This window comes from Harpia harpyja, chromosome Z, assembly GCF_026419915.1.
Source record: "Harpia harpyja isolate bHarHar1 chromosome Z, bHarHar1 primary haplotype, whole genome shotgun sequence".
NCBI classification, from domain to species: Eukaryota; Metazoa; Chordata; class Aves; order Accipitriformes; family Accipitridae; genus Harpia; species Harpia harpyja.
In genome coordinates this window covers 17,899,987-17,922,212 of record NC_068969.1, presented here as the reverse complement: position 1 = coordinate 17,922,212, position 22,226 = coordinate 17,899,987, and the positions used below count along the sequence as shown (strand labels likewise).

The following is a 22,226-nucleotide window of genomic DNA, read 5'->3' as shown; positions in this document are numbered from 1 at the left end:
ACCCAACCAACTAAACCTATTAATTGGAACTACCTTTAGTGACAGCTACAGAGCTCTGAAAAATGCAGGTGTTTACTAGCCCTGTATAAAACAAGGAAATGTCCATATCACTTCGTGAGAGAGATTCCCACACTGCCGAGGGACAGACGAACTAAACAGAGCTGCCTTTTCTTTCTGCAAGTTGTGTGCTTCAGTACTGACAACTTCCAGCTGGTTAATCTTCGTTTGTTGCTGTTTTCCTTTCCTCCCTTAAAGGCTATGGCCTGCCAGTTGTGTGCACGGACTGCAGTGGCAGCACGGACAGCATGAACGTCCATGTTTACCCCAAGGAGTCGGAGTACTACTCTGAGAGCCTTAAGACTATGGAAAATACCTACCCAAATGCACTGAGCAGCAAGGAACGAAATAGGAAGAGGGGTGCAGGCACCAGCCTTCTTCATCCTCAGCCGTGCAACGGGATTGCCAGCGGCAAGAGGATGGAAACAGACGGGACCCTCTACCCCAGCAACCATGACAGAATAAGACCTGTGAGCACGACCAGCCCGCTGCTTGCAGACAAACACGGTACGTGTTTCCCTGGGGATGTCTTTTTCTCCCCTGCTGCAATAGGTACCGCCTGAGTTGTATCAGAGCCCTGTTTTCTCCCATCAGCTTTTTTAACTGGCTCAAGGGCATGAATGATAGTGGCAGGGCTGGTTTTATGAGAAGCGCTGGCATCAACTAACCATGCTGGTTCTTTGTTTTTTTGCAGGCTCTTCACAAGCAGTAGCAAAGCCTTCAGAGCTGAACAACCTTAATTTGGTGAGAGCTTCACCAGCAGGAGGGTCCTTAAAGCAACTGAATGTGCTTCCTGAAATTTCCCCAACACTACTGGATTTGCAGAGCGAAGCAGGAGTGAAACAGGCTCTCCTGTCCAACGGCTACGCACCCAAGCCGTGCGACTCCGTTCATGAGTTGAAGCCACCGAACAGATCATTGGACTGAGAGGACAGACTGCCATGTGCAAATTAACAAACGTGCTAATTTTTTTTATTTTATTTTTTTTTTGCACAGAGTATATAGGCTACTTACTTCTACCTCAAATCTTGAACTGATGACCTGTCAAAGGCAAACAAGTGAGGTATGAGAAACAAGCTTGTATGGGGAACAAACTCCTGTTCGAGCGTCATCTGTTTGTACATAGTTTAAAACTTCCCTGAGAAGTATGAAGCGTTCAAAAGTTGACTTGCATATGAAGCACATAAATGCAAGGGATTATTGTGTAAAGAGAAAAGTATTTGATACAGTTGTACATAAGAGTTTTCATATATAAATATATATATATATAAAAATATATATATATCTTTTACAGAGGCTATTTTAATCTTTAGTGCATGGAAAACTGAGTGAAATTTTACAATTTTGGCAATATTGTTTTCAGTATCAGGTTGCTGTTAAACTTTGTGAGAGAAATAATTCTAGTGCCTTAAATGCATAAGCAGAACTTCAAAAAGCCAGACTGTTCCAAAGGGATTGTCCTCTTTTCAATGGAAGTTCCTTTAAATCAAGTATCAATTGGGTTACTTAGCACAAATTTCCTTCCCCTTTGAAATTTATTGCACTTGACACATTTAAACAGAGATCTTCAACTGTTTCAAATGAAGTTTATAGGGAAAAAAACACATGCAGTGAGGAATTACATAGGAACCTGATTTTTTCCTGTTGGTGGAAGAACTTAAATTCCATTACTTCTCAAAACTGCATAAAAATTAGTATTTGAACTGTGAGATATGTTAGTGGACCACACAAGAGGCACTGAATAATTCAGCAACAGTGCAGAGTCCTAAAACAACCAGACAAAAAGGCTGTCGTGATTAGTGAGCAGTCATTACCAAAGTAAATAACTCACGCAGTAAACTGTGGGGTGGTCTCATATATTGCACCGTTGAAAACCATCACAGCAGAAGGCGTTATCTGCCCATATATGCTGTTAAGCACTGATCACCTACAGAGCTAATTGCAGACATTTCCCCTCCCAAATGGTTGCAGCTTTACCTGTATAAGGTGCATATAATGATATACAGCCTGGCCCTGTTCAGAAGGAATAACCTGTGCCAGTATAGTGCATTTTCACACCCAAAAAATACATCTGTTCTGGAGGGGGGCGGATTTGAAACCATAGAGCTGTTTTGACAACAAGTCTAAGATCACACTCCTAAGCTGACAGCTGTACCGTTAATTCATCTGATGATACTTTTTTTTTTCCTTTTCCTGCAACACAATATTATGCTTTCTTCTTGAATACCATTACCCCCATCTGCAGCCAGACTCTTTACATGACAATACCCACTTCAAATGAATTATGCTGCCTTGTGTAGCAATTCTAGGCTCTTCAGAAATACATTCATTTAGAAGGGAAACTGTCTATTTATCATTGGAAGTTCTCTGTTAAATGGAAATGTCCCAAGTATTTTTTTCATGTGGTCTTTTAAGTTCATCCATGAATGGGGGGAAAAAGAAATACCCACATTGGTCAAACAGATCTTTGTCACTTCTAACTTCACTATGATGCTTTTTATTTATAGAAAGGCTGCTTTCTGTTGGTGTTGGTACCTGTGGATGGAGGACTCCCTTCCAATTACTTGTAATTTGAGTTCTGCTAACGTAAGGTTGCTAACTCTGGTGATGACTACTTTGGGGGAAGGTTTATTAGGGGGGTTTGTTACTTTTTTTTCCTTAGGAGCAACTCAAATGCCAGTTCCACTGAAGCCCAGTCTGGTGGAAATCCGCCTTTGCTAGTGCTGTGGCTCAAAGCAAGCATCAGAGATAAGGGCAGAAACATTTAATTCTCCGGTCGGATCCATCACTTTGGGATCTGCTGGAGCAACTACTGTGCCTGTGGGGTTTCAGTAAGCAGTTACATGCTGCCCTGCATCAGGACAGAGGTGCCCGTTCGTTTTATCACAGGCTGGTCCTGTCCAGCCTCACCTTGAGGAGCCACCACCTCCTGTGAGGGAGGGACCTCTCACTGCTGCCCAGCAGCTGATGGCGTGTTTCGCTGTCAACTAGCCAGCTGAACCTGACCTTGATGAAGCAAGGCATAATTCAGCCAGGTACCTGTCTGTATCAGTTCCTGACTGTTGACACGTTTGCACTTTGAGACAGGTGGCTAATTATGTTGAGTGCCAAGTTTACTCAAAGCAAAGGAAATGGATGTTAGAGAATTATAAACCAGGCGTAATTTTCCTTTGACTGAAGGGAAAAGTATGCTTCGGAACCGACTCGCAAGGTGAAAACAGTGGAACTGGGGACAGGGGGAAGATGGGAATGATTTAATTGACTCGTTTTACTGGCGGAAATGTCATCACCATTGCAGGATACAAAGCATATTTGCCACATTAACATTGGAAAATAACGTTTCTGAATAAAGTTAACTGCCTAATGTTATGACTTCCACTAAATATGTGAATTTGCTGCTTCTAAGAGGCAATGTGAAAGAGGAAGTATTACTTTTGTGTACAAAGTTATTTATTTATTAGAAAATTTGGTACAATGTTGTACATTGAAAAACATGTAAGATATTGAAGTGTCTAACAAATGGCATTGAAGTGTCTTTAATAAAGGTTCATTTATAATATTACAGCTGTTTTGTTTGAGAGTGAGCTTTTGGGAGTTTCAGTTGAAAATTAAATAAAATTCTAACCCATTGCTATACTCTTTTCTGTTTGTCTCTGACAAAAAAGCAGACTAATTGCCAAAATACCTGCTCGTGAAATTAGACTCACGACTTTAACCTGCCATCCTGTACATCAGTGGGAGACTCTGGCAGCCTGACTTGCGGATGGGGTGGAATTTGGGGGCTGTATTGAAAGATAGAATAAAGAACTCGTAAGAAATACATTTCTAATATATCAGCTTGCTTAAGTATCTGGCAAGTACCCTTATCTTGGCACTGAAAACAGACCAGATGGGGTGTGTGCTTGTGTGTGTATGTAAGAAAAATGGGGCCAGGACAGCACCAGACTCAGCTGCAGTTGTGAACACCTCTGGCTTTCTCAAACCCAAACCCCACCCTGTATGGAAATTCCAGAGGCAGCTTTGGAGATAAGCTTGAATTCTTGTTTTAACTAAAAAATCTCGATTCAGTTTCTGTATATTTAAAAAAAATTTAAAAAGTATTTCCTCCTCCAAATTATAACTTTGGGTATAAAGCAGATTTTCTGAGACTACTCTGCTAAGTCCCTTAACACATGTAGGAGTTTTAGTTAAATTTTTTTAAAACGGAAAAGAGCGAGCCTTTAAGAGGCTGGTGCCTGGTCTGAGATTCAAGTTTTGTTATTCCATTATCCCAGTAATGGGCTAAAATTAATTTTTTTCACGTTTTGGTAAACTTGAAATAAAACATTGCTAAAACTCAAGGCAAACAAGCAGTATGGGAAAAACAAACACATTTTTAGGTCTTCCCACGCCCACAGTCCCAAAACTAACAGTGTCATTTTCAGCCAGATTAGACAAATTGGTGTGTGCAGAACAGCTCTGGCCACCAGCCGGGACTCTCACTTGCCTGGTGCCATTCCTGGGTGACCTTGTCCTTCCTGCAGCGGTCTGGGGTGTGGAGCCAATCCATCAGCACGCGGGAAGGGGAAGCGCTTGGCATCCGTCTCTCCCCCACCACTACGTCAGCTAAAACAATTTGGCTACTTGTTTGGGTTTTCAGTTTTTTATTTAAAAAGCAGTGATGAAAAAAACCTGATTATGCAAATATTAAGTAAAAACAACAACAATCCAGCATTTGGACCCAAAGACTGAGGCATGATTATTTTCAGCTCAAGTAATTAAATGCACCAACTGCAGTGCTAACCCTCTCATCGTGTTTGAAGAGCTTTAATAGAAAATATAAGTTAGCTTTTAAGACAGAGCAATAAATCTTGCCCCCCACCCCCCAAACCCCTAAAATTGGTTCAGCTATATATAAACTTCATAAAAGAGACAACCTTAAAAGTGGCAGGAAGCACTGCTACACCATGCCATGAAAACTGGTAGAATTAACCAGCCAATAGGGGACTTGGCTGAAATTCTCCATTTTAATTCAAGATTATTTTTAAGAATTATGTCCTTTGTTCTGTATGTTTTACTTGTTTGCCAATTATTTTCTAAGTTTTTTGGCCTCAAAAAAGTCTTATTACTATGTCACAGGATGACAGGGTAATAAAACATCCAGCCTCAGTAAGCCTGGCCCATGTCTGCGCCTGAGCAGCAGCCTGCGCTCAGGCTTCACACATGCCCTCCCCGTTGCTGCACTAACCTGGTTTGGCAGTCGTTCTCCATCGCCTACACCCGTACATCTTCCTAACAGGGAGAACCACCTCAGTGTGAAATTACAGCACCCCAGGGGAGCACGTCATCACAGGTACGACGTCAGTTAACTTGGAAGCGTTGCAACGACCCGCGAGGAGCGTGCGCAGACCGGCAAGCGCACACAGGCGGTGCCACCAGCTCGAAGCCAACGGTCTCGCCGCCCCTCTTGAGCCCGACCACGGGCGCTGGCAGTGCATCGAGGCAGCCAGCACCCACCTCCTCACACCCCGCGCGAGGAGCCCCTCGGCCTCCGAGCATCGTGGCCGAGCCCAGGGCGAACACCAACCGCGCCAACCGCCACCGCCTGACCCGGCCGCGCTCGCCCCACCGCGCTGGCGCAGCCCGAGGAGGGTCTTTTCGGCGCATGCCGAAGGCGCTTGCTGCAGCAGCTTGGCTTTGCGTGCCCGGGCATCCCCACGCGAATACTCTCCATGTCTAAACGTTTTCAAGCACCGCTTCGGCAAGTTGCTGGCGTAAACTCCCCACCCCAGACTCTGGTAATAATTTTGAATCGTTCCAGTAAGGCCTTTTCACCGAGCTCGCCCCTGCACCATTGTGGCCGCTATAGCTTCTAATGTGAAAGCAACAGCAGAGGTTTGCTCTGCCTGCCAGCAGCCCCCTGAGAGCCCTCAGGATCCATCTGTACACCGGCAGGAGAACTTGCACATCTCCCTGCCCTGCCTTCCCGGCCTCCCTCCCGGGCTTCAGCATTTCCAGCCTCTTGCTCCTTCAGCTGCTGAAGGAGGAAGACCAAAAGGCAGCAGAGCTGCATGTCTTTGCACAAGCGCAGCTGTAAAATAATACAAGCCCGTGCTTTTACTGGAGAAATGTGAGTCTAATTAATAAAGCTGCACTGGCTACCACACAGGAATGCTTGCTGAGCACCTGTAGGTATAAACAGGAATATAAACTTCCACAAATACAGCTCAAATCAGAAACAAATGGATTATTGTCTTTTACAAAGAGCTCTCCCAACCTGGAATACTTTCAGTGCTGTCGGAGGACAGCAGGCTGTAACTCTATCGGCCCCTTGCCCGACCAGTAAAACCCTCCCCGCATTACGAGACAGGTGCCACTGAATTATGAAAACTTGCTTTATTTCAGCCTCCCCGCTCAGCCCACGATCTGGAGGTTTGCAAAACATTTCCCCTGCAGGAGTTCTAATAATGCCTTTCTCAGCAACCGTAATTAGCTGTTTACCACCCCACCCCCCCCACCCCCCCCCCAAACATTACTTTTTTGGCACAGCTTTCACAATGACCTCACTCACTTTCCATGCAGGAAAATTTCATGTTTGGGAAATTGGATTATTGGAGGATTTACTTTTCTTTAACAGCAAAGGCAGCTCTCAGCCTGCTGAACAGCTGCTGCGGCACGGCAAAGGGGCGATCGGAGGAAGGCTGCGTTCGCGGGCGGACTCCTCCTCCAACTCGGCGGCTTCTCCAGCTCTTCGGCGGCCACCGGCGGGACAGGCCGGGCTGGGTCAGAGCAGCAGCTGGCGAGTCTTCTCGTATGTCCCCAGGAAGATGAAGCCTCCCAGGCTGATGGCTGCCATCCGTGGGACAACACCTGCAAACAAGCTGAAGGCGAAGGAAAGGCGGTTTCAGAGGATGAGTGGTGAGCAGATGCCGTGTGGCTGGCTGCAGGGGCTTTGAAAAACAAAGCCAAGAAAAATTCTCTCTTGCTGTTTTCTTAAATCCCACCTCACTGCTCGCTGAAGGAACCTGTCTGGACTTCCCTACTAGAGTACCCCCAAGTCTTGTGATTTTAACCCCTCTTCACACTCCTCGTGCAGAAGCAAAGGTGCAGGAAGCTATGGGCCACGTTGTGGAAAGAGGAGCTCAGACACATCCCCACGAAGGGCTGCAGGCAGATGGGAAGCGTCCCATCCTCTGCCACCCCCATCCAGCCTCGGCAGAGGGACCCCCTCTCTCTGCCAGGAGTGCTCCCACCCCAGAGACAGCCCTGCTCACCGCAGCGGCTCATTCCCAGTAACATACAACAGGGGCCAGCAGGGAGGGAGCAGGAACGGCTGCAGGTTCAGCCGCCACAATTTTTAGGTGCCCGATCCTAACAGTTCTTGGAAGTTAACAGGAAACTCGTGCAAAGCCAATTGCTCCACACATCTAAGCTCATAGTTGGTTTAACAACTCCAGGATAGGCCAGCGTATCCTCCCGGAGGATTACAGGCTTCCTTCGTTGCAAGCAAGGATTAAACATTAGGCTCGAATCAGTTTGGCATCCCCCCACTGATCTATCGCCCGCTCGGCGGGATCCCTTCGCAGCACAATCTGAGCTCCATGGGGACGCCGTTGTCCTCGGCTTTTTCCAAACACTGCATGGTCCCTGCTAGGAGTGTGTCCACAGCGGGACAAGGTGTAATTCCCGGTGAGACCTGGCTGCGCAGGAGATGCACACAACCCCAGGGCTGCTCAGGAGCTCTCTGCTCCCTGCCGGTGCCCAGCTACTCATGCTGCGCTGGGGAAACCTCTGGCTGCAATAACTCTGGTTTTTGTTGTAATGAGCTTTGCTAAGGAGCCTGGAGCACACAGGCAGATGGAAACATTTTATGGCTTTACTAGACAGCAATTGGGTCTATTACCATAATGACAGCTTTAAAACAGAGTAATTTGTACAAGGCATGTATGGACAGAGTGCTGATAGGGTAAATCCTATGGTGCAGCATCTCTCGCAAAACACACACCATCCTTCTCCTGCCGAATTAGGCAGCCCTCATTACAGAAGCAGTGGCAGACATTCATTTATAGAACAGCCCACTCAAGACACAGCTATTACACAAACAGGGGCAGATAACTGAGTTACCCAGAAGCTGCATCCCTGGCAACCTCTATTACTAACCATCACTTCCAAGAATCCTGGCCCTGCTCCCCCCCAGTTTCCCTTTCCCACCTGCCATCCGTGGCCTCTCCAATCCACGCTTCCTCCATGGACTCCTTTCTACAGGAGGAGCAGAGCTGAGCAGCTCCAGGGCTGCCCCAAATCCAGAGAGCTGAGCTCTGCTGCAGGCCTGATCCAAACTGCTCCCCCCACACCTGCCCTCATCAGCAGATGAGATAAATTGGGGTTTTTTTCTGCTGGTCCCATCAGAAACCCCTCTGGTGGGCATAGGTGTGCTGCCTATTAGTATTTGCTATCTGTTCACACAGATTTCACCTGGCACCCTGCCACTCCTCTCTCCTTGCCTGGGTTTTCCCTTTTGCTTAAGCAACTCTCCCAGTTACTGGTCAGATCCAGCACCGAGGGCTGGAGGGCTTCACCCTCACCCACTCATCACCGACAGCTGCAATCGATGCACAGCATGTCAGTGACTGGCAAAAACCAAACGCAGGCTTTCTGGTACAGACACATCATGCTCTCCCCAGCCATGCGAGGAATGGCTCAGCAGGAGTCACAAATCCCGGAATCACGTTTAAATCCCAGGGCAAGGCCTGGCACCTGCAGGTGTTAAACTTGCACCGCATGCCCTCCCCAGCCGTGGGCATGCCCTCTGGGGTGCAGGTCTTCGCTTCAGGGTTCCCAGCCCAGCAATACACCTAGTCCCATGGTCCCAGCAGCAAAGGTGAAGTTTTTGGGCGACTACTTGGCAACCCAAAGCAAATTGTCTCTCAACAGAGACTAACTGGGACCCCTGACATTACCCTTTGGAAAAGGCACTGCAGGACCTGGACACAGCACAGAGGGGCCAGCGCTGAAAAAGGCACCATGTGCTCGGCCATAAAACATCCGTATTACACTATGGACCAAAGAGATGGCCACACCGAGAAAAAACAACGCTTTTTATCTGACTACAGCTTTGCACTGAGCTCACTCCTGCGGGCAGCTTGTGTTCACAAAGCAGCAAGCCCTGGGCACGGGGGCTGCTTTCACCACTCGCATCGGCAAGATCCAGCTCCAGAGAGTGGTGTGGTTAGTGCCTGCCATGCCATGTCCACCCCGATTGGGAAGCTCATCCGAGGAATGGGATCCCTGCTGCAAACCACCAGCTCTGTCCCCAGCTACATATGAGCTGGGACAAGGTATGTCACCAGATTTATCAGTCAACTAACCCTTGTCTTTCTCACCAATGAGCTATGAAGCTTCATCCGGGCTTTCAACCACCACCACCTCCTTGTGTGAAAAGCAGTCAGACAAGATGTAAACCTGCTTTCATGCAAATGGCTCATCTACCCTGCTGGCAAGAGCAAAGAGGCACACGGATCCGCTCACCCCATCCCTACCCTACCTCCTGCTGCAGGCCTGGCTCTCCCCGGACAGAAAGGGATGTGAAATTTCTTGGCATGAAGCAAAGGGATTTACTAGGTACAGACCAGGAAGCTCAGCCCTGCGCTCTGGTTTTAATAAGGTGGCAATAAGCAATGCGTCTTTCTGCCCTCAGAATTCCTCCTCTTCAAGTATGAGATTTATTAGAGGAGCCATAAATCATTTCATGTTGCAACTGGCCAAAAAAGCCCGACATTTTTATTGTTTTTGATTAATAGATTTATAATTGGCAGCAGGCATGGCAGCCTCTGCGTTTATTTTTCCCAAGACTTTCTTCCTTTTCCTTGCAGCTGACGCAGCTTGGCCTCCTTTACATGTTACTTTTTCTCCAGATTGCTTATTGTTTTGATTTCAACTGAATTGTGTTCCTTTTGGTCCTAGTCCATGGGTACTATCTTTAGGCAGAGTTTAATTCTGGGTTGTTTAGAAAAGGGCACTGCTGAAACACCCTGAAAAGAACACAAACATACATTTTTATTTTCTGCTGTTGGCTGGGGAAAGGGGGAGGTTTCCCCAGCCAAATCCATGCCTCTTCACACCCTTCAAAGCTCAACTGCCATCAGCAGCAGACGTGGCCTCACTTCTCCCAGTCCCTTTCAAAACATGCCCTAGAGTCCACGATGCCATGCAGGACCCAAGATCATCATCCACCGCCACATCACCTCGTCACCTCAAAGAGCAAACCTGAGACAACCCATCTCTGAGCACTGCCGGGGGGCACAGCTGGATGTCTTCCTGGAATCGGTGTTCAGGAACTTCCTGCAATTTGTTTTGAATTATTTCCCACATGTGCAGAAAGAGGATTGAACTTTTATTAGTTGAGCGAGCAGAGATCAGATGTTAAGAGAAAACCGTCTCCCGCAAAGCTACGATGTGCATGCTGCTTCGAGCAACAGTTTACAAATGTTAAAACAGCACCCTGAAAGTATCGGCCACATCAAGTGGATTAAAAACCTATGAGAAATTACAGTGAAAAGCCCAAAGGAAATCTTCCAAAAAAACCTCCCTTTCTCTTCCAGGCCAAGGGCAGGTGGGACACGAGCCCTACCGAAGGAAGCACAACCTGAACTTTATGGACTGGAGGAGTTGTTTAAGACATATATTCACTATGAGTGGCCAATAACTGGTATGAGTCATGCACTCAAAGAGAGCAAGGTCGCATAAATAAAGCAGGCGTCCGTAAAAATCAGTAAGAATTTATAAGCTCGTGACACCTCAAAATGTTCTACAAACGCTAGCCGAGGATTTTTTGTCCACAACACCGCTCCAAGGTCAGAAGAGCAATACTCTGTCTCAGGACTGGGAAAAGTGAGGCAGTAAAGAGACTGGATCGACATCACCCCAGACTTCCGCAGCTGGTCAGAAGAAAAGCCCAGAATATTTCTACGCTCCAGCCACAGCAGGAAAGCCACCAGAGAGCTGCTCTGCAGCTGCTCAGACTTATTCTTTGCACTCAAGCCTGTCTCAGAAAACTTGCATTTTTGCAATGACTGCCTCACCGGAGAAATCCAAGCAGGCATGTGCTCAAGCCCAGACCTGACAGGGGGCTCAAAGCACAAGTCAGGGAGCACACGGCTCCCTTCCTTCTGCTTCAGCTTGTCCCTACTGCCGGCACCACACTGGCATCGCCTGCTCCCATCACGCTTCACAGTAAGAACAGTGAATATAAAGGAACAGAGGAGACCTTGCTGGTGTTTTCAAATTGGTAGGAAATTGCCAGGAGGAAAAGACATTCCATAAGGGACACATGGCTCCTATGTTGGCCTTCCCTGACATCTCAGGAGGGGTGATTCACACACCTCAAGATGAAACTGTGGTACTCACTGCCACAAGATGTGTATGCCTGAAGTTTAAATGGATACAAAACACAAATGCACACATTCATGCAGAAAAGTCCATCTCAGGTTATTAAACACAAAGCCACCCTCGCCTCCGAAGCCTGGAACTAAGCTTAGAGATTCTACCATGGATATACTCCGAATAATGCCCGGTTTCCATGCTCTTCCCTGGACATTGCTCCCAGCTAGTGCTAAGGCGAGGACACCAGATGCCCCTGGAGGGACTTGTTCTTAGCTACCTGACAGCTGCTCCCTGGCCACGTGTAGAGCAATTAAAAGCCTTTTCTGTATGACAGTATTTAAGTATAAGCAGACCAGCCTGTCCTCTCCCGCCCTCTGACACACACAGAGATACAACATCTGAGACGTAGCATGTCCTTACCCCGACAGGCCTTGTGTCCTCCAGATGCCACCAAGGGCGGCCAGAACGTTTCCACTAGCGTTGCTGGAACCAGCCTGCAGCCCAGAAAGAGAAAAAATGGAAACCATTGGCAGAGATGTTTAGTTATTTCCCGAGCTCCCTGTCCCTAGTTAGTGCTACATTGCAGGAATTACAGACATCCTAATGACCTCCTTAATCCAAACACAGGCAAAAGCTCCTTGTCTCCAGGAATGAGGCCAAGGGCAGAAAGGGAAACCGAGGCACAGAAGAACACAGTGATCACTCCAAGGTCACAGAGCTGGTTAGTTTAGAACTGGGTATCCAGTCCCTTCTGCACTACACTCATTTCTGCGTCCAGCAGCTGACACTGGAGTAAGACGTTAATAAAATCACACTCTGAATGCACCAACAAGTGACTTTGCTGCTCACTGCAAGAGGACAGCAGCCTTGAGATTTACTTAAAAAAAACCCAACATGAGTAGTGTACTGCATGTGAAAATTGCCTTGAGTGCAAAACAGAGGACAAACAGCAGGACTACAGACAATTACATTACATGGGTGATCTAGTTAGTGTGAGATGACTAATATAAAGATGCTGTTTGAATGGTCTCAGAACACCTCAAAGCACCATCATTCCCTCACCAGTGCTGACCTGGTTGCTCAGGACAGCAGCAGATATAAATGAAACCCAGTTCTTACCATTTTATCACCCACACTATCCAAAGGCAAAGAGCTGCAGCAGGTACAACACCCAACAATGAGATACACACAACATAGCTAAATGGCGAGCACAGATGTGTGTGACTCGACTGGGAAGGTGCATGTCATCAACAAGAAACACCCCCGTACTGAGGGACATGAGCAATAGGGTAAAAACCACCCACAGAAACTCCAGGATGCCTGACCTTCACCAACACAACAGCTCTTTGCAGGGCAGGGAAAGGCTTTAGGAATATCCACCTGCTGAGGTCTTTTTAGCTATGGGGCTGCTTAGCTCTACGTCACTGAGATGATGATGGGAACACTAGACTTACTAGCAATTTAACTACTTACTAAACTTACCGATCTGACAAGCAATCTTTCTTCTGCCCTGGTTGGCAGATGTAAGCCATCACAATCTCTATGGCTTAAAATTTTAGGACAGAAAATCCAGTGCCAAGCCCTCCTCAGAAAAGACACACACACACACACTCAAGCTCATCAAAACAACAGAGGAATAAATCCCTGACGAGCAGTTTAACTTTGGGTGTCCGACTCTGCAAGGATATTCTCCTAAAGACACTGCATGAGACTCTGGAAGTCTAGCACAAGCACAAGCACAAGCACAAGCCCTTCTCAGACAGCTCCTTTGGGAAAGGACCAGAAGAGCAATGCAAGGAAAGGAACGCAACAATTTCATTAGTTCTGCATGCAGCACCTCTTCACATCTAATCCTGCCTTCGAGGACAAGAGCAGAAATCATTATTAATAGGTGCTGGATTTCATTCTGTAACGACCATACAGAAACACTGGAACTACCCAAGCCATTCACCTGCGTGTCTGCTGGCCTCCTTCACTCTTACCTTTGCCAACATAATTCTCGTCTTCGCTACATCGAGAGGTGTGGTGACTGCAGCTGCAAATCCACCTGAGCAAATTAAAATACCAAACACAAGTGAGACATTGTTGGGTGAGTATGAATGCCACACTGCCTATAATTCCCATGGCTGTGATCAACACTGCTCCATTATTAATGCCTACAGCATGTTTCCTCACGTCAGAGTCCAGGTACGTCTGTCGAAGGTCTGTACACAGAGTGTTTTATTCCTGTGTGTTGACTTAAGGAAACAGCTCTATACTAGTTAACTGTAAATCCAAACATCCCCATTGAGATTACTGTCCTTTTGTTTTGGATTCTGTGCATATATGAACATATGAAGGTCGTAAGGATAACGGATTCCACTTCCAACATCTACAGACAAGTCTGAAAGGAAGAACCTGCTTGCTCATTTGCAGAGATGGGAAAATAAGCCAGTCACACTGTGTTCTGCCTCGAGAATTAAAGTCTGACCATTCAAATGCTAGAAAGACAGAAAGAGAAGAAAGATGCCCTGCATCTGAAACGCACAGGCTTCAGGGGCAAAGCTATCCACAAGGTACAGACAGATTGCATCTGGACTTCAACTGTTAGACCCGAGACTGTTTCAAGGAAAAAAAGACAAGCCAGTGTTTGGGACTGAGCTCATCTCCAACGAATGAAATCAGCTCCATTTTGGATAATAACAATGTGAAGCTGCCCAAGGGTCTTTGGAAATTGTCAGAAGTCTGCTGCCGCAAGTGCCATCTTCCCCTCACAGGCATTTTTATTTTCTCTAATCACTCTCAAACTTCACCCTTGGAGCTCATTACTTTCACTTGGAGCAGCCAGCTCAGCTGGGGCTTTCCTCCTGAAAGCCAGAAATCTTCAGCTTATCCATCTGCATGTCTCACCCAAACATGCGTGTACGTCTGTCTCCATATTCCAACTCCGTGGCTGCAGCTTGGCCTCTTGTGCTATCTAGGGACCAGCTTTGCTGCTTTTTCTCCCAGGATCTTATTCTCTTTGCCTTATTTCCCCATCCTAAAATTAACTCCAATCTCTCTCTCCCTCCTTTGTTCACAATATTTCAAGCAAGTAATTCATGCTGAGGAAGAGCCAAAGTGAAGGAAACTTTTAAATAGGAGCAGCTCAGCAGTAAGTGAAGGAAGAAAGGGGGGAAGAAAAGAGAGAAGGACTTGTTCTGAAATCTCTCCTCCTTCTTCCTCCTGTTTTTTTCACTGGAGCTTGTATAAATCCTGTATCTGCTACAGCAGGGAACAAAGTGACTCCAAAGACTGAAGCCTACACAGTACCCAGGGAATAAGCTAAAAATAATCTATTTTCTCTTCCAAGTTTTATGGAATGTAGAAAAATTGATCTCTCTTCTTGGGATGGGAGAGGGGAAAAGCATTTCTTCTAAAATCTGTAAAGTAATGAAAAAATCCATCTTCCCCGCTGGCTTGTGTTTTCACCTGCATCTCTCTCTCTCACCTTAGCTTTAACATGTTAAAACCCTGCTTTATGTTGGAAAGGAGGTTGGGCCAGCTGGCACCCTATGTTGACTTCTTATAGTTAATTAAGGAATGTCCCATGACAGTTCAGGAGATGCAGTAAGGCACATGTGCAGTCCCCTGGATCTCAAACAAGAATAGCAGGCAAGCCGAGTTAGCAAACAGCCCAAAACACCTGGTTTAGGAGCAGCTTCTGCTCACATAAGGTTGGCCCATCCAGTTCACTCTGCTGGAAGCTTTCTAGCAGTGATACCTCACTAAAAAGCAGAAAAATGGGTTGTATTCAAGAAGCCAAAGCAGAAACTATGAGCAAGTTAAACTAAATTCCAGCCCATTCTTGGACCTTCTTTAAGGTCAAAAATCTTTTAATTGTGAGCCAGTTTTTGAGTAAGTGACCCAAAGGCTTTGAGAGAATGGTCTGGATAGAAACTTTGGTACTCATGTCAGCGATGTATTTTTAGAACAGTAAAAATAATCTCCATGGAAAATAGTGGCTTTATAAGTCTGGATGTAGAAGCCCTTCCTTTGCCCACAGACAAAGATAAAATTAAATAGTGAACCACGTGGCTGTCAGGCCTGTATCAAGCAAAAAATCTCAATGCATCACTCAGCTATAGAGCTGCTGGTAACACTTTAGTCAGACTAACTTATTTCCCTTATCAGATCCCGGTAATTTTTTTATGCATTTGTTCCTAACAGTTTCGTATTGGCAGAAGCTTCAACCTTGGCTGATAGAGTGATTAGAACAGACACAATTTATCCTGATAGATGTTCCCAAATTCTTATCTGAAAGGTTTAATCGAAGCTGATTGGTTTTCATTTTTTTCCCCAGCTAACATCTGGATCTTTCAGACTCTTGTTATTAACATTTCAATGTTTCTTTTTCCATCAGTGGGAAGTATTTGGTACAGATTTACCAATCAATTTAGAATGACAACAGCAACAATAAAATGATTCATAAGCACAACAAGCAGCAGGATAGTGGCTAAAATAAATGCAAGTTTGTATATGCTTGACAAAAACACAAGATTAAAGTTAGCATTTGTTGGGAACTACATTTTATTGAAGGCAGTAAGTCTGACAAAATGAATTTCCTCCAGCCTTAACCCTAAACATCCAAGGCAATTTTAGAGTGACCTCTTCAATATTAGGACACAGGCACACAAGAATAGACTACAGCGCTAGCAAGGTACTGCTCAGTTCTACCTACTACTCTAGCTGGGTAAAGGAACTTAACACATGACTGTTTCCAGATTAATACAACTGATAGAAACTAACACAGCCAGAGTCTACTCATTCAAAGTAGGAGGCTGTGCACCACATTGTTTAATACACAGTAAGGCCCAACAGATCTTTAAATCACTCCTTTAGTCTATTCCTGCTGTCACTGAATTCTCCAAGAGCTGCCACAATAAGGCTGGAGTCTGCTCAACTAGTCAGCAAGCAGGAAGAGCAGGTATCAAAGTATCAGGTGGGCAAGAAAGGCCCAGACACATCCAAACTTACGCTCTTAACCATTACAGCTTCTCTGTAGAGGTGACAGTGAAAAAGGCACCTTTGCAGGCAGTCTGCACCCAGACAAACAGACTCACCAACTCACCCCTGGAAAAGACTCCTTTCTCCCTTGCCCTAGAAGGATCTGGCGATGACTTGGGCTCAGCAAGTAGGCATCAAGATGGATTTTCACATGGGAGAAGGCTCTTGGCTTGTTAATACTTCTAGCAGAGTGACAAACTCCTCTATTGGGAAAATAAAACTTCATGCAGTAGCAGAAAATTCATCACCTGTCTCCCAAGAAGTTATAATGGACACTGTATATTCATAAGTCAGCTAAGCAGCTAAACTTTACCAAGCTCAGGGTGTTAAACAGAAAATCCCTCTGCTACCCACACTTTCCCAGTGACCTGTTCTTGATGGAAGCGCTAGTGACAGACACCTGCAGAGAACGATTTACCTTTATTTGGCAATAAGAATAAAAAGTCTTGAAGACTTAAGATATTCCCCTAGGTTCCTGCTGGCATTTCCTACCCTTTTTAGCTGTCATATGCAAATAAAAACTGAGAAGCATCAGAAGAGAGTGAAATACTTCACCTGAGAACAATACATAACCCTACGTCCTTGCAGTAAGGTAGCTGCCTGCAGAATTTTCTGCTGCTGCTGCTATGCGAAAACGTTTCATGGGTTCTTTGACACAGTCCTCAGATAAGATCCTATGAAGAGAGGAAGACAAGTTCTTCAGTCTCCGTATCTTGTTTTTCCATACCATTTTAATTTCTTCCCACCCTTTCTAAAGGGTCCAGGGAACCCTTCTGGCTGTCACAGGGGCACCTCCTGATTCAGCGTTTCTGTCATCTGGCCAGACCCCTGGCACTCTCTTCTATAACACCAGCCCAGTTCAGTAGGTCAAGCTCATTTCAAGAGATAGGAACTTGTGCTTGACTAATGTCCTTGTTTGAATTAGCCCACCTTAGGAAAAGGAAAAAATCCAGGTTGAGCTCTATTATTGCCTGTCTTCATTACTATTTTCTGTACTGACATCTGAAAGTTACCCAGGACTGGTTCAGGATTGAATCCCAAATCCAGGCTGAAAAACTGAGTCGCACAGGTCCAACACTAAACCTCACGGCATCCTCTTACACTGACTGATTTCCAAGTTCACAAATGGGTCTTTTTCAGAACTCTTCAATCAATCGGTTCTTATTGAACTTTTACTTTATTGATACTATGTTAAATTTTTTAAGAGAAATTTTATTCTCGTCCTTTATCACTGCGGGAACAACACCTGTCAATGGTAGAACAAAGTGACCCAAGAACCTGTTCGGATTTCAGCAGAAATACCAAGAGGCAAAGCACTGCTCCTCCAGCAATTTAACCAATTCAGGGTTAGAAGCCTGGTCCAAGGAGACACTGCAGGGAAATCTTGAGAACTACTCAAAAATTTATTCAGCGCTATAGAGTTAAGGAGGCTTTTAGACACAGTGTGTAATCTTGTCAAAGCCGATTAGATCAAAACAAAAGTGATGGGAAGTCTTCCCTGTTAATGTGCAAAAAGCTCTTGTTAGCACTTTATTATTCACTGGACTTGCACCTCCATTCTTGGTGACTTTGTCACCACAGAGCATTAATTATTAATATTAAGCCACATTTTTTTTACGGTAGGGAGAAAGAAGGCATCTTTAACACAGGCAATTTTCAATCCCCTTAAATGGACACTCAGTTTCTTTGACAAGCTGAAGATCACCTCGCTGCTCCAGGGCAGTACTTTGCTTTCCCAACAGCTAATACCCGATGGCAGGATTTCCTTGCCACCAGCCCACTTCCATGGAGTACACACGAAACCCACCCAGAAGCTTTTCTGGGACAGCCTGCCCTGGTACGGTGCAGGCTGGGGTGCAGTGGTCCAGCCAGACAGCCTAAGCCCAGAGAAGACTCAAGTATGGAGAACAACCACAATCATGCCTGGCCTGCCCACAGCATGGGGACATGCATCGCTCCTCTGCCTCCAGCCTGCCAAAGCCCGTGCCCAAATCTGCACTGGTGTCCAAACAGCTCAGACATGAGGCAAGGTTTGGTTCAAATGCATCCTCAGGCTTAAAATATCATGTAGGTCTACCCTTGGGTTCCTCCCCACCGACTGCTCAGATATCACCTTCTCTCACTCCCCAATTGCTCCAAACATCTCCTCTAGTTAAGACAACAGAGATGATGATAAGGCTGGACAAAGCCTCCAGGGATTAAATTATTAACAGATGAGACAGAGAGGATTCCAAATCTCTGATATTTATGCTCATGCCTATTACGTTTCTATAAAAAGCCCACAAATCGCACACATACATCTTACACGTGCATTCAACAAGGAAGAGTCGGGCCCCTTACAGCACTTTGGCTGAAATCGCTGCCATTTCACAGGCACTGGGGATGGAATTCAATATATTGTTGCTCTTTGTTCTGTCTTCGCCAAATAATCAATTACAATTTAGCTAGGAACTAACCAATGCACACAGACACATTCACACATATATATGTGTGTGTGCCATAAAGGGAAGCCAAACAGGACTTTACTTTCAGTTTGTTTAAGCTTACTACCCTGCCCCTCAGGACCTCTAACATGTCTTTAGAAAGTATTGAATTCAAGCAAAGAACACAGGAGAAAAGCATGTCTGTGTGATTTCGCCATCCCACTACTACCATGGTGGCATTTGACAGCATCTCTGTGTTTAAAGGTTGTTTTTGGATAATCTTCTCCTTTTAACATTTATAACATGATGATTTTAAGTCACTTGGATGCACACATCCATCTCATTTTATTCACAGGGTACTGGTGAGGTTTTGTTTTTTTTGTTTTGGGGTGGAAAGAAAGGGATAAAGAGTTTGGTCTGTTTTTTCTTCCTTTGTTTGAAGCTATATGTAGGTAGTTAATAATTTTTAACTGTGGAATCCATTCTTCAGAAAGCAGGAAATTATTTTCCACTGCCTCCATTCAGCAAGAAGGCTAAATATTTTCAGTGAAATAGAATGGATGCAGTACCAGATTAGATCAATACAGGGCCTGCCTGTTGCACGTCTGCAGAGGGAGGCAATGGAGACAGAGGGGAAGGTTCTGATCCAAAGAGAATTAAACCTCATGAGTTTTGAAGCAGGTCCTCAAAGGACACATGAGAAGGGAAGTTTAAAATACTGCTGGTGAAAAGGAAAGAATACAAAAACAAAGAACAGAGAAGGAAAACGAGGCTGGAGGAAGCGAAGCTGGAAGGATAACACAGAGAATATATATCATCACCGATTGCAACACTATCTGGAAAATAGCACTCCAGCTCTGCAAAGACTTGCGCTTGGGGAATGGAGCCTATGAAGACAGCTAGGCTGAACTGTCTCATCTACCACCACCTCAAACCTGGAAGTGTCTGTGCTGCTCCGCAGAGGACACAGTGTCTCCTCCAGCACAAAGTGTTAGGTCTCCCCAGCCTCCGCCAAAGGGCAGGGAAGCGTTCATGCACAGCCGTGCCTCTGGAAGCTCCTTCTGCCATATTTCTGCTGGAAAGTGAGTGGACACTACTGAACATCCATCAAATAGTAGCAAGTCCAAGCACAACTGGTCAGAATCAAGACATACAGAGAAGGAAGTGGAGGCATTGGGCTAGATTTCCAAATGAGGCACCAAATTGGACTTCAGGAAATTACTTGGCAAGGCCTTGGGTAAATCAGATAACCTTTCCAGCTCTCTGAACGTGCCTAAACACAGTTTTTGTATCAATCTGACTGTAAAGAAATCAACAGAGCTAAATTAATGATCCCCTATCACACCTGCAGACATACAGATTGCATTTTAAAGCATTTTTAGTCTGATAGCTTGTTTTGTTTCAGAACAAAAATGAACAATTTGCTTCAATTGCTCTGATTTCGTTTGCGCTGATTTGATGAAGTCAGTGTAAAATCTAACAGTAGACTGAATTTTAAGCAGAATAAAATTCCCTTCCCATCACATAAACATAGAAAATACAGCTAGACAAAACCACAAGAGATCATCTAAAATATCCCCTCTGCCCCCAAATGGAATCAATTCTACCTAAACCATTCCCTCACAGCTCATGTGCCTCATCTACTAAACTGTGTGCAGCTACAGCCATGCTCCCTTCTCTCAGTCATGCAGTTACAGCACCCGTCAAAATGAAGCCTCAGTCTCTGCTGGAATTCTGCTGCTATTAATACTTCAATTCCCCTAACACAGCTTATTTTAAAAAAATTACATACGATGTAATGGGTCTGATTTTGTCATTCATCAAAGAACAAGCTTTGCTTTTGATAATCTCTATTTCAAGAAATGCTATAATTTCTCTTTAAACAGGATTTATTTTTTCCACATATTCTGTTACTGGTTTGGAATCTCTAAATGTATTTTAGCTCCTTGGGGAAAAGCTCTGGCTATCCATCTCTTAACTACTAATCTGTTTTTTCTATTAAGACAGTTGAGTCTCTCCTCCCTCAAACTTGTCAGCTATACTGATGAGTCATTAATTGATTTTTTCTCCTTTTTTTTTTTTTTTTGAAACAACTACAGTAGGCTAAAATCAAGCAAGAAGCCTACTGAAGAATTCAATTAACTTCTGGCTTGTTTGGTAATAAATACTGCAGTATTGTATTCTGCCACTCTTTATTCTTGTTCTAGTGTCTGGAGATTGCCCAGATGTTTCGTCCTCTGTTTTCTTCTTTGCTGCGGAAGGCTTTTGCCTCCAGGCTGTGCAGTGCTAGCCTCTGCTCTCCTGACTCCAGTTAATCTACATGGCTGTCAGAGCTGTCACATGAATGGTGAATCATGGCCTCTCGCTGCAATCACTTCAGCCCCTGGGGAAGTGCTCAGAGCAGACAGCTGCACGAACCCCCACCCAAGCAAAAGTTTCTCCTAGATGAGGATTTTAACAAATCAACTTTGAAATAATCGCAAAGCCTGACTGACAGGCCCCTGGTTTTTAAATAACAGAAATTTGTCAAAAACAAATTGGTTGTCTTTCAAACAGACACCCTGTTTGAGTCTGTCTTTTTTTTTTTTCTTCTCTTCCTTTGCTGACTTCCCTATTTCCAAACAACAACTGGATCCGTTTTCTTCTAAACAAACTTGAATTACAAAGGAATGTTGTTCTGCTATACTTAATAGATTTGCACATTTTTCCCTTTCTTCTTTAGTCTTTCCCAGTATAACATATAATCCTTTGCACCTGCAAAAGCTCCACAGACTGCTGACTGCCAAGAATCCACCACGTGACCCTGCTTCCATGACCAGAGATCCTGTGTTTAAAGAGAAAGGAAAATAAAAAGTTATTAAATGTTTGAATCTATCTGATCCCCATGTGAGTTAACTCCGAGGATGGGAACTTAAGTGAAAAGCTATTTTTGTGGCATTTTTCAGTGATGTAATAAGTGATTTTTCCCAAGGAACTTGTGTACTTGAACGAGCAGATGGAGTGAGAAAGATGTCTGGAACTGAGGAGGGCTTGAAGCAAATTGCTTTCAGGGATTTCATATGTATGTATTTAAGCCTGTGGCCATGCAACTTTGCAAATATTTTGTGAATTTATTTTCTTTTTGGCAGATAAAACAGTGCAAAGCAAAACACTGAGCGGGGGGGGGCAGCATGCAAGAACCAATATCAGTTCAGCCCAGATGTAGCAAACACTTCCATTTAAAATGAACAGTCCCCAGCACAGCAAGATAGAACTCCTGTTTGCTCCCCTAAATTTCTTAAACCAACCCTTCCCCTCGCACTCCCCAAAAAACCCCATCGTTAAGAAATTACTCTTATCACTCCCATTATATCCCAAAGC

General features: G+C 45.0%; 2 protein-coding genes across 9 annotated transcripts in view; one reads left to right on the top strand and one right to left on the bottom strand.

Annotated features, from left to right (window-relative positions):
• The window catches only part of LRIG1 (leucine rich repeats and immunoglobulin like domains 1), a 95,918-nt gene extending 92,225 nt beyond the window's left edge, over nucleotides 1-3,693 (top strand). The window contains exons 18-19 of the mRNA XM_052777316.1: nucleotides 256-564; nucleotides 752-3,693. Of these exons, the coding sequence (XP_052633276.1) occupies nucleotides 256-564; nucleotides 752-984 (542 nt within the window). The 3' untranslated portion in view covers nucleotides 985-3,693. The remainder of the gene's footprint in view (nucleotides 1-255; nucleotides 565-751) is intronic.
• Nucleotides 3,694-6,417: 2,724 nt separating this feature from the next.
• The window catches only part of SLC25A26 (solute carrier family 25 member 26), an 88,321-nt gene continuing 72,512 nt past the window's right edge, over nucleotides 6,418-22,226 (bottom strand). For 6 of the 8 annotated variants that reach the window (XM_052778121.1, XM_052778119.1, XM_052778125.1 and 3 more), the window contains 3 exons: nucleotides 21,621-21,690; nucleotides 13,401-13,465; nucleotides 6,418-6,917 (listed from right to left, as the gene is read on the bottom strand). In XM_052778121.1, the coding sequence (XP_052634081.1) occupies nucleotides 6,657-6,917; nucleotides 13,401-13,465; nucleotides 21,621-21,690 (396 nt within the window). In that variant the 3' untranslated portion in view covers nucleotides 6,418-6,656. Of the gene's footprint in view, nucleotides 6,918-11,838; nucleotides 11,913-13,400; nucleotides 13,466-21,620; nucleotides 21,691-22,226 lie in introns of all 8 variants that reach the window. The other 2 variants (XM_052778123.1, XM_052778124.1) reach the window with 2 other exon arrangements.